The sequence below is a fragment of the Danio aesculapii genome, chromosome 14 (assembly GCF_903798145.1).
Source record: "Danio aesculapii chromosome 14, fDanAes4.1, whole genome shotgun sequence".
Lineage (NCBI taxonomy): Eukaryota > Metazoa > Chordata > Actinopteri > Cypriniformes > Danionidae > Danio > Danio aesculapii.
The window spans coordinates 48,505,891-48,519,216 of record NC_079448.1 but is presented as its reverse complement, the minus strand read 5'-3'; the positions used below and the strand labels follow the sequence as shown (position 1 = coordinate 48,519,216).

At 37.3% G+C, this 13,326-nt stretch overlaps 1 protein-coding gene across 6 annotated transcripts in view; it reads left to right on the top strand.

The window, feature by feature from the left end:
- The window catches only part of prom1a (prominin 1a), a 154,085-nt gene that overhangs the window by 134,195 nt on the left and 6,564 nt on the right, over positions 1 to 13,326 (top strand). For 3 of the 6 annotated variants that reach the window (XM_056472594.1, XM_056472589.1, XM_056472588.1), the window contains 2 exons: positions 3,773 to 3,888; positions 6,051 to 6,074. In XM_056472594.1, the coding sequence (XP_056328569.1) occupies positions 3,773 to 3,888; positions 6,051 to 6,074 (140 nt within the window). Of the gene's footprint in view, positions 1 to 3,772; positions 3,893 to 5,720; positions 6,023 to 6,050; positions 6,075 to 13,326 lie in introns of those variants that run through there. The other 3 variants (XM_056472592.1, XM_056472591.1, XM_056472593.1) reach the window with 3 other exon arrangements.

Here is a 13,326-nt window from a genome sequence, read left to right as displayed (position 1 = left end):
ACCTTGTGTGTGTGTGTGTGTGTGTGTGTGTGTGTGTGTGTGTGTGTGTGTGTGTGTGTGTGTGTGTGTGTGTGTGTGTGTGTGTGTGTGTGTGTGTGTGTGTGTGTGTGTGTGTACCTACTCAAAGATTGGGGCTAATTCGTACCAAGATGTAAGCAAAAACTGGCAAAGCTTTAGTAAAAACTGTATAAAATGTTTGTTTACGTTCACATTTAGTCACTTAACAGACGCTTTTGTGACTTACAACTGAGAATTTTCTATCAAATTAGGTTTATAATAAGATGTGTATAAAAACTATACAAGTCTAGAGAGGTCTTTACATAGCCAAGTAAACGTATGTCTTTGTGTGTAAAAAAAGTATAATTTTGGTTAAACTGATGCTAATCATAGAATGTAATTGCTTCTGTGGCATTTGTACATGTGCAGTGCCGCAGAGGGCAGGGTTAAACACACAGGGCCTCATTTGAGTCTTGTGATGAGGTCAAACACCGCGACCTCCTGCAAATCCCACACACTTGCCCATAATTTCAGATAAAACCTTCCACCTGTTTCCTTCCTTATGGCTGCCCCTGAGGCTTTGATCACACACATGCAAAAGCCTGGCCTACAGTGACTGCAGCATGTGTGTTAAAGGGGACCTAGTATGCTAAAATCACTTTTACAATTGCTTAAACACAGTTGTGTGACAGTAGTGTGTGAATATAACCAGTTTCTAATGGTAAAAATTTATTAATTCTATTTTTATATATTCACATATCATAAAAACTGTCTACAAAAACACTTTGATTGACTGCTTGAACTTAGTTGTCGCATTTTGCGCTTCAATATGCACCACACATTCTCTATTGGAGACATGTCAGGACTGCAGACAGGCCAGTCAAGTACCTGTATCCTCCTCCTCTGCAGACAGGACTTTGTAATGTGTGCAGGATGTGGCATTGTCTTGTTGAAATATGCATGGACGTCCCTGGAAAACAAGGCACCATGTTGTGCTCCAAAATCTCTATGTACTTTTCAGAATTAATAGTGCCATGTCAGAAGTGCAAATTACCTTTGGCAAAGGCACTGACACAGCACCATGCCATGACAGACCCTAGCTTTTGGACTTGCTGCTGGAAACAGTTTGGAATATGCTTTTCTTCTTTGGTCCGGAGCACATGGCGTCCATTTCTCCCAAAAAAATACCTCAAATACTGATTTATCTCATCACAGTACTTGTCTCTATTGTGTGATGCTCCATCCCAGATGCCTCCGAGCCCAGAAAACTTGATGTTACTTCTGGACACTGTTAATATTGGGCTTCCTTTTGACACAGTACAGTTTACACTGGTATTTGTGGATGTAACTACATATTGTGGTACTTGACAAAGGTTTGCCAAAGTAGTCCTGAGCCCATGTAGTGATATTGCTTACAGATGAATGAAGATTCTTAATGCAGTGAGGGATCGAAGGGATCAGAGATCACAGTTGTTCAGCTTAGGCTTACAACCTGACCACAGTACATGTTTCCACTGTGTGATGGTCTATCCCAGATGCCTGCGAGCCCAGAGAACTCGATGACACTTCTGGACATTGTTAATATAGGGCTTCCTTTTAACACAGTACAGCTTTCACTGGTATTTGTGGATGTAACTACATATTGTGGTACTTGACAAAGGTTTGCCAAAGTAGTCCTGAGCCCATGTGGTGATATCGCTTAAAGATGAATAAGGATTCTTGATGCAGTGAGGGATTGGAGATCACGGTTGTTCAGCTTAGGCATACCAACTGACTTAGGGCTTCCTTTTTGGCACAGTTCAGTTTTAACTGGCATTTGTGGATGTAACTACGCAGTGGTGTACTTGACAAAGATTTGCCAAAGTAGTCCTGAGCCCATGTGGGGATATCGCTGATAGATGAATGAGGATTCTTGATGCAGTGCTGCCTGAGGGATCTGAGTTCAGCATAGGCTTATGCACTGAAATTCCTCCAGATTCCTTGAGTCTTTTAATGATGTTATGCACTGTTGAAGGTGAAATATCCAAATGTCTTCCGATCTTTCTTTGAGGAACATTGTTTTTAAACATTTCAATAATTTTCTCATGTTTTTGTTGGCAAACTTGTAATCATCAGCACATCTTTGCTCCTAAAGGACTAGACCGTTCTTGGATGCTGCTACCAAATCATAATAAAATAACCTGTTGATAATCAATTTATTTTTTGGAATGTGTTGCAAGTTTGAATAACAGGAAAGAATGTATATTTACAAATGAAGTGAAGTTGACCTTGGATCCAGGAGGAACAATGCGGTTTTCGTCCACGCCATAGTACACTGGACCAGCTTTATACCATCACCAGGGTGCTCGAGGATTCATGGGAGTATGCCCAACCAGTCCACATATGTTTTGTGGACTTGGAGAAGGCATTCAACCGTGTCCCTCGTGGCATTCTGTGGAAGGTGCTCTGGGAGAATGGGGTCAGAGGCTCTCTGTTAAGGGCCGTATTGCCGGCAATAAGTCTCCAGTTTCCAGTGCATCATGAACTCCGGCAGGGCTGCTCTTTGTCCCCAATTCTGTACATAATTTTTATGGACAGAATTTCAAGGTGCAGCCTTGGGCTGGACGGGGTCCGGTTCGGGGACCACAAGATTTCATCTCTATTATCCGCAGACTATGTTGTTCTGTTGGCTTCATCAAACATGGCGGTTTGCTGTTGAGTGTGACCCGGCTGGGATGAAAATCAGCACCTCTAAGTCCAAGGCCATGCTGCTCCACTGGAAATAGGTGGTTTGCAATCTCCAGGTTGGAGGAAAGTCCTTACCCCAGGTGGAGGAGTTCAAGTATCTTGGGGTTTTGTTCACAAGTGAGGGAAGTATGGAACGTGAGATTGACAGGCAGATTGGTGCAGCGGCAGCAGTAATGCTGTCGATGTACCGGTCCATTGTGCTAAAGAAGGAGCTAAGCCAAAAGGCAAAGCTTTCGATTTACCAATCAATCTACATTCCTACTCTTACCTATGATCATGAGTTTGGGTCATGACCGAAAGGACAAGATCTCGGATACAAGCGGCCGAAATGAGTTTCCTTCGCAGGGTGATAGGGCGCACCCTTATGGATAGGGTGAGGAGCTCTGACACCCGGGAGAAGCACGGCTCGGGCATCTGTTTCGGATACTTCCTGGATGCCTACCTAGGGAGGTGTTCCAGGCATGTCCCACCAGGAGGAGGCCTTGGGGAAGACCCAGGACATTCTGGAGGGACTATGCCTCTCAGCTGGCCTGGGAATGCCTCGGGATCCCCCCGGAGGACCTGATGGAAGTTTCTTGGGAGAGGGAAGTCTGGGGTTCTCTCCTCAGACTGCTGCCCCCGTGACCCGGTCCCAGAAAAGCATTAGACAATGAATAAATGAATAAAGTTGACCAGACAAAACATGAAATATTTTGTGTTCATGTTGTCCGCAATGAAATAAAAGTCAAAGTAAATTTGGAAATCGCTACTTTCTTTTTTTATTTGCGTTTTTTCCATACTGTCTTAACTTTTTCTGATTTAAGTTGTTGTGCTTTTTAATTCATGAATTCATAAAAAATAATGGTATTATAGCTTTGATTCTTAGAGCAAACTTCTATTTATTACAAAATCTCCCATGCTGAAATAACTTCACATTCTGTATTTTAAAAAATGTTCTTGTCAGTTGAAATAAGTAAACCAACAGCATGTTTATCAAGCGTGTCGTTTATGGTCAAGCTTTGTGCAGTTTTCGTGTGGCTTGAAGTAATCTTGTGTTTATTTGTTGCAGAACACATTCTGGTTTGGACTGGGCTGCTCCACACTCTTTCTGCTCCCTAGCATTATCCTGTCTGTCAAGCTCGCCAAGTTTTACCGCAGAATGGACACAGAGGATGTTTATGACGAGTAAGTGTCCCAAATACATGAAGTTTGCCATTGCTAATTAGCGCCCGTCTAATTGTACAATCAGATTAGAGGACTAGAGCTAAAAGCCTGTTCACACCAAGAATGATAACTGTTAGCAGTGTGCTTGTTTTTATTGTGCATGAAATTATAGCATAATTAAGCTCAAAAGAAACATCCCAAAAATCCCTTTGTATCCCTTTATATAAGTTTTTCATTCACCCCTCCATCCATGCATCCATCAATCAATCTATCCATCCATGCATCCAACCATCCATGCTTCAGTCCATCAATCCATGAATCAATCCACCCATACATGCATCCATCAATCTATCCTTTTACCCATCCATCCATGCATCCAACTGCCTGTGCATCCATGCTTCCAACCATCCATTCATCTATGCTTGCATCCATCCATCTGTCCTTGCATCCACCCATGCATCCATCCATCTTTGCATCAAGCCATGCATCCATCCATCCATCCATCTATCCTTACATCCATCCATCCATGCATCCAACCATTCGTGCATCCTTCACCCACCCACCCATGCATGCAAGCATCCATCCATCCATACTTTCATCCATCCATCCTTGCATTCATGCATCCATCCACCCATACATGCATTCATCAATATTCCTTGCATCATCCATCCTTTCACCCATCCATCCATCCATGCATCCAACCATCCATCCATCTATCCTTGCATCCATCCATTCATCCATGCATCCATCCACCCACCCATCCATGCATTCAATCATCCATCCATGAATTTATCCATGCATGCATCAATCCATCCATGAATCTATCCATCCTTGCTTGTATGCATCCATCCACCCACCCATCCGTACATCCGGTCGATCCATCTATCCATCCGTGCATCCAACCATCTATCTATGCATACATTCACCCACCCATCTATGCATATTTCCATCCCTGCATCCATCTATTCATGCATCCAACCCTCCATTCACCCACCCATCCATGCATCCATCAATCAATCTATCCATCCTTGCATCCATCCATGCATCCAACCATCCATGCTTCAGTCCATCAATCCATGAATCAATCCACCCACACATGCATCCATCAATCTATCCTTTTACCCGTCCATCCATGCATCCAACTGCCCGTGCATCCATGCTTCCAACCATCCATTCATCTATGCTTGCATCCATCCATCTATCCTTGCATCCACCCATGCATCCATCCATCTTTGCATCAAGCCATGCATCCATCTATCCTTACATCCATCCATCCATGCATCCAACCATTCATGCATCCATCCACCCACCCATCCATGCATGCATGCATCCATCCAGCCATTCTTTCATCCATCCATCCTCGCATTCATGCATCCACCCACCCATCCATGCATCCATTAATCCATCTATCCATCCTTGCATCCATCCATACATGCTTCCAACCATCTATCTATGCATCCGTTCACCCACCCATCTATGCATCCATCCATCCCTCCATGCATCCGAGCATCCATCATCCATCCATCTATCCTTGCAGCCATCCACCCATCTTACTATTGGGGAAAATCCACAAATTGAGAGATATCAATATCACACTCTCTGAATAACAACGTCAATATTATTCTTCTGCTTACCGCAATTTTAAATACTCATGCTGTCTACAATAAAATGATCTACATTGTCTTTATAATAGTTCTTGGTGGGAACAGGCTTTAACTGTTAAATAATCAATATGCATTAATATATCAAAGTGTAAACACCTCATCCTTTACTTTAGCCACAGAACAGTGACTAAATCTCTTGATCTTTCTCTGTGCTCTTTTTTTTCTATTTCCTTTCTCCGTTCCTTCCAGTTCCTCCGTCTCAGGGACTTGGCATTTCACGTTATGATAACCATTCTTACTATTTCCATCTTTCTCCATTCATCGTCTTTCTGTCCAGCACTTTGCACTTTATGAGAACTACACGTGTGTGTGTTTGAGTGAGTGTGTGTATGTGTGTGTATATATTGTACAGTGTTTTGTTTCAGCGTCTTCCATACGTTTACAGTCGAGAATCATTGCGATTGACAAGTCACCAAGTGTCTTGACCAGAGGCATCATGTCTGACATCCACATGATGACTCTGAACTTCATTACAGTGCATTTCTCTGTAACATTTTTGCTTGTCTTGTATCTTTTTAGCATTGAGACATTTCCCATGAAAACGTAAGCCGTTTTTTTCCCTTTTGCTATCCTCTTTACCGCTGAAATGACATCCCTTTCCTGTTTTGTACATAAATCTTCTGCTTATTGGTGCTGTTTTCAGCTCTAAGCCTTGAAATGCTTCTCGGTGGAGGGCGCTGCTTTTGTGTTGGTGTGTTATCTTTCAAGCTCCCTTGTTTAACATGAAGGGCTGTTAAAACAGAGACCTTAAAAGCACACTTCGAGACTATTGCTGTACATTTTACAAGATAGCAATTGCAATTTATACTGTTTCATAACGCACAATCATGCGTGTGCGGTTTTATAAAACAAAAGAAGCTAGTTTGTAGTCTGTCGCATGCCATTTCTCTCATGTCACATCATGTTTTGTTTGATTTTTGTCTGTGTAATGTTTTGTTTCAGTATGGAAATTGGTTATAATGGTTATTATAATGAACTTTTAGAAGGTATCCAAAACCGTGTAATGGAAAGGTAATCGGAGATACAGTATTTCCCTGTGTTCCCTGCGTGTGTTAGGCTAATAAACTGCATGCATTGGGGAAACAGATGGATTGAGATTATAATGTGGCGTCAGGACTTCAATGCATGCTTGGTTTGAAGCTGCTTTTTTTATAAACCGGTACAGAAGCCAGTTTCTGCCATAGGATTAAAAAGAATGTAATTATGCCTTTTTAATCTTACAAATTCTCAATTTTTTCCCATTTTTAAGCTGTAAACTTGCTTAGTTTGGAACAAAATTCTGAGTTTATATCACAACTCTCTGTTTTTTGGAGTTGTATTTACTTTTTTGCATTGTTTTTATTCTGTGGCAGACAAATGCTTCCATAAACAAGCATCTGAGAGTTACAACTTTGGTTGAATGCAATCTAACCCAATGGGCTATATGCACAGCAAGTGTTTTTTATCCACCGATAAACTTCCGGTGAAAGGTTTATGTGATTACTTTCAATTTCATGAGGTTTCTTTTTCATCGATTATGTAATTTAATTAAAATAAAGTCAGTTAAATAGACTTAAGCATTCATTTAGTTGCTCAAGAATAAAAGTGTTTGCACAATGAAGTCTAAAATATTTGAACGTGTTTTTTCATTTTTATATTTAATTAATTTGTCACGAACACATACAGTGCATCTGGAAAGTATTGATAGCGCTTCACTTTTTCCACATTTTTTAATGTTACAGCCTTATTCCAAATTGGATTAAATTCATTTATTTCCTCAAAATTCTACACACAGTAGCCCATAATGACAATGTGAAAAAAAAGAGTTTTTGAAATTGTTGCAAATTTATTAAACATAAAAAAGCTGAAAAAACACATGTACAGAAGCAACACAGCCTTTGCCGTGAAGCTCTAAATTGAGCTCAGGTACATTCTGTTTCCACTGATCATTCTTGAGATGTTTCAGCAGCTTCATTGGAGTTCACCTATTATTAAATTAGTAAATTCAGTTGATTGGACATGATTTAAAAAGGCATACACCTGTCTGTATAAGGTCCCAGGGTTGACAGTGCATGTCAAAGCACAAACCAAGCATGAAGACAAAGGAATTGTCTGTAGACCTCCAATCAATTACCCGATGGTCATTCTGTCTGAGCTTCAGCCTTCTTCTGTGGAGAGAGGAGAGCCTTGCAGAAGGACAACTATCTGTGCAGCAATCCACCAATCAGGCCTGTATGGTAGAGTGGCCAGACTGAAGCCACTCCCCACCTGGAATTTGCCAAAAAGGCATCTGAAGGACTCTCAGACCATAAGAAACAAAACTCTCTGGTCTGATGAGACTAAAATTGAACTAAAATACTAAAATTGTGAAATTGAATGAATGCCAGACGTTACGTTTGGAGAAAACCAGGCACCGCTCATGACCAGGCTAATACCATCCCTACAGTGAAGTCTATAGGCATGGTGGTGGCAGCATCATGCTGTGGGGAGGTTTTTCAGCAGCAGGAACTGGAAGACTAGTCAGGATAGAGAGAAAGATGAATGCAGCAATGTACAGAGACATCCTGAACGAAAACCTGCTTCAGAGTGCTCTTGACCTCAGACTGGGGCGATGGTTCATCCTCCAGCACGACAATAACCCAAAGCACACCGCCAAAATATCAATGTGGCTTCACAACAACTTTGTGAATGTCCTTGAGTGGCCCAGCCAGAATCCAGACCTAAATCCTATTGGACATCTTTGGAGAGATCTGAAAATTGCTGTACCCCATCGCTTTCCATCCAACCTAATAGAGCTTGAGAGGTACTGCAAAGAGGAATGGGCAAAAATTCCCAAAGACAGGTGTGCCAAGCTTGTGGCATCGTATTCAAAAAGACTTTAGGCTGTAATTGCTGCCAAAGGTGCGTCAACAAAGTACTGAGCAAAGGCTGTGATGCTTCTGTACATGTGATTTCTCAGGTTTTTTATTTTTAATAAATTTGCAACAATTTCAAAAACTCTTTTTTCACACTGTCATTATGGGGGATTGTGGGTAGAGTTTTGAGGAAATAAATTAATTCACAAAAAAATTTGGAAAAAGTGAAGCTCTATGAATACTTTCTGGATGCACTGTACCTTGCTCTTAGAGTTCAATGTGTATTGATTAATTCATTACGGAGGTAAAAAAAACATTATTAATGTTGCATTATTAATGAAATGAAAGTGTTGAGAATGCATTTGTTTTGCACTAAAATTAGTGGTAATGTCGCATTGTTTTTGCAACATACTTTAGCTAATTGTGGCATGTTGCAAAACATTTGCATCTTATGTTTTATTGATAGCGTCACCAGCGATTAGTCGACATCGACTCGACTTTGATAACATAAAAGTCGACTACTAAAATCTGAAATTGTTCAACCCCTAGTGGACACACATGGATGCACACAGAGACAGACAAACAAACCAAACAGCAGCATGGAAAAGCAAACCAAACAAACCAGATCTTAAACGTGGTGAATTTAAAATGCTGTAACAGGACACTGGAACAGCCTGAGCTGTCTTATTCAAAATTAAAAGTCCCTGTGTATGCAAATAGCCCATTGCGATAATGCAGAATTTGTGATGTGTACTCACTTTTGCCTTTATTATATTGCATGATTCGATATTAACACAGCACATGATATTGCAGATTTGACTGACTAGTGCATTTATTCCTTTTTCTTTCGCATTGCTTCACACAGCATGTCATCGTGTGTGAAATCTCACTGGGCTGCTGTGGCTGTGAATGGTCTTTCTCTCCAACTCACCTCTAATGCTTGTGTTTCAGCAATAAAGCATGTAACAGAGGTCAGGACGGTGGACTAGAATGACACGCAGCTTATGCACATTCACACACTACTGTTTAAAAAGTTTGTAAGATTCTTTTGGAGGAAACAAGCATTTGTGGACAGCCTTTATTTGATTAAAAAGCTTTGATGTAGTGACAATATAACAATTTAAAGCCACAGTTTTCTATTTTAATAGATTTTACAGCTTTATTTATTCATGTGATCCAAAGTTAAGTTTTTGTCTCGCGTTATCCTTTAGAATTGGGTCTCAAATAGCATTGGTTGTTATGATCAATGTTGAAGTGGTGCTGTTTGATGATTTTTATGAATCTGGAATACAATTTTAGTATATATAGATTAAAGTAAATAGAAATTTCGACTTAACAGCATTTGTTTAGAAATATAAATATAAATATAATATAGAAATATTATTTTTTACATAGTAAATCCCTTTAAATTAACTTTTTACCAAAAGTATTCTTTCCAGAAAAATCTTAATGAACACAATCTTTAAAATGGTAGTTTGTGTATTTGCATAATCAGAACTAAATATAAAAATATTACTATAGGTTGTTTTCACATGACATCATTGATGACGTGAAATTCAGAAGGAGGGCAGGAAGTGATTCTTCTACATAGGAATCACTATCAGAACATCAAAACGTTCCTGTTTAATGTTGTTTATAATTGTTTAAATCAGCCAAAATAAGAAATGCCAAACAGCTTGTATAGACTTCCAAAAATTTTTGCTTATAAAGGGGGGAAAAGTTCAAAAAACTGGCTGAAAAACGGAAGAAAAAGCAGCATGTAATAAACATTTATTCAATACATCCCTATGTACAAACATATATATATATATATATATATATATATATATATATATATATATATATATATATATATATATATATATATATATATATATATATATATATATATATACACACATATATATATATATAATAAATATATATATATATATATATATATATATATATATATATATATATATATATATATATATATATATACATATATACACATATATACATATATACACATACATACACATATACACATATATACACATATATACATATATATATATATATACATATACATATATATACATATATATACATATATATACACATATATATATATATATATATATATATATATATATATATATATATATATATATATATATATATATATATACACATATACATATACATATACATATATATATATACATATATATATATACACATATACATATACACATATATATATATATATATACACATATACATATACACATATATATATGTGTGTATATATATATATATATATATATATATATATGTGTATATGTATATATATATATATATATATATGTATATATATATATGTATATATACCATACATATATATGTATATATATATGTATATATGTACATATATATATATATATACATATATGTATATATATATATATATATATATATATATATATATATATATATACACATATATATACATATATATATATATATATATATATATATATATATATATATATATATATATATATATATATATATATATATACATATTTATACATATATATACATATATATACATATACATATATATATATATATATATATATATATATACAGGCCTAGCTGTGTGCATAAATATGTTCATGTGTTTTATAAAAATCAGATACAAACTCCATCAAACTAAAACAAAATCCAGGAGAATGTAAATAACCCCTGCCATCTAATCGCTGCAATAAAATCTCCATCTTGTTTTGCAATAATCCAAATCTTTACTGGTGTTTTGGAGGAATAAACAACTGTAGCGTTAAACATCGAGATGCAGGGCAGAGGTAAATGTCTGTTTATGGTAAGTTCATCGACAGAACAAAAAGCAAATGCAACCCTTGTTACAAAACTAGACGGTTATTATTATGGAGCACTTTGCCCCCCTACAAAAATCAATAAATAATAACGTAGACTATGCTTATACGCTTCTGTATGCTTTCATGTTATTTTGTGATGTCTGACAACTCTTTAATAAATGCTACAGAATACAGTAGTAAAGTAAACTGATAAACTATAATAAATACAGTAACATTAGTGTAAACTGTGGTGTATTGTAATGGTGCATAATTATAGCATAGAAGACTGAAGCCTATTGAATAATTTGTTTATTGCTACAGTACCACAGCAACAATATAATTACTATGACAGTTTAATTCAAGTAATTATCTATAGTATGCTACCACTCTAGTATTTACTATAGTGTTTTTTCATGTAACGCAATAGCTTATACAGTATCTACCACCTCGATGACAGGCAAATATATTTTAATTCAGTAGAAAACTCAGCCCTCTTCCTGATATAAGGATTATGCCCAACATATGTGGTTATTTTCTATTTATATCTCCTGAAATATGATATAAATCGCAAAAATACAGACTTCCTTCTCTCTCACATTCAGTTTTTTACTTCCTGCCCTCCATCTGAATTGAAAACAGCCTATTAAAGAAGCTTTAATTTAGCAATAAGAGAAAATCTGCCAGCTCAAATGCCCTCTCTCCAAAGCTCCGCCTTCTAGAGATATCACAGCAAATACCATTTAAGAGAATCTGAATATGCATATTAAAGTAATAATTGACCCAAAAGAGAAAATTTACCCTCAATTGATTCCAAATCATTCTTCTGTTGAACACAAAAGAAGATATTATGAAGGAAGCTAAAAAAACTCATAGCCATTGACTTCCATAGTATGAACAAACACATACTATTGAAGTCAATGGTTACAGGTTTCCAGCATTCTTACAAAGTTCTTCTTTTGTTTAACAGAACAAAGAAACTCATAAAGGTTTGAAACGAGTAAAGCGTAGGTAAATGATGGTAAAATGTTCTGTTTTGGGGTGAACTATCTATTTAAATTTGGTCAAAGAAATCTCTGATTGGCTCTTTTTTATTATTACTTGACACAATAATATCCTTACATACTCTCACACTGTAAAAAATGTCTTTTAATGAACAGTTTACGGACTTTGTGATTCACTGCATTGCATTGTGGGACCTTGGATCTCCGCTCTGTCGACTTTTGATGTTAGGGTTAGGGTTCAACTCTTGAAAGTTAGGGTTAGTTTACAGTTTATGGCTAGCTGAAGTTAGGGTTAGGGTTCAAATTCAACTCTGCAGTTTAACAGTCACTTTTATTGACATTTCAGTAGTTTGAAATAATATAATGTATAAGAAATAATAAATAGAGAAACAAGTCTGTAAAATAACACATGTACTGGCAGTTTGTTACATGGTTTTTCAACTTTATACTATTAAAAATGTTATTAAAAGTCACTTTTTTTAATTTTCAAGCTTTAAAAGTTGTTGGAGGAAAAATCAATGTCCCTTAATGCAATTCAAAAACATAGGGGGGGGGGGGGGGGGGGGGTAAAAACATGAAGCACTAATTTACAGATATTATTTATTACAGTGCAGCAGGCCTGGATTAAGAATTCAGAGGCCCCTGGGCATAATGTCTTGTAGGCCCCCTACCTGGCCGCACCCCTATAGTTGAATTAAAAATTAAGATTAATATATTTTAAATAAAATTAATCTATAATGTATTGCCCACATTTCAAAATAAATAGACACTACAAAATCGGTATTTATCCCCCCCTCGCAGGGGCCCCAAGTGCACACGGGCCCCTGGGCTTGTGCCCATAATGCCCATTGGTAAATCCGGCCCTGCAGTGCAGATACATGTGATTTCCCAGAACACCTGTTTACATGTTGAGAAAAATTCACTCACAGCATCTTTAGTGATGTAATAGTGCTACATGTGTCACTTTCAAAGCCCCGTCCTGCTCTTCTGTAGGAATGATGGGTTATAGATGGATGGAGAGCTGACAGAGGTCAACTTAAAAGAGTGTGTGTGTGTGTGTGTGTGTGTGTGTGTGTGTGTGTGTGTGTGTGTGTGTGTG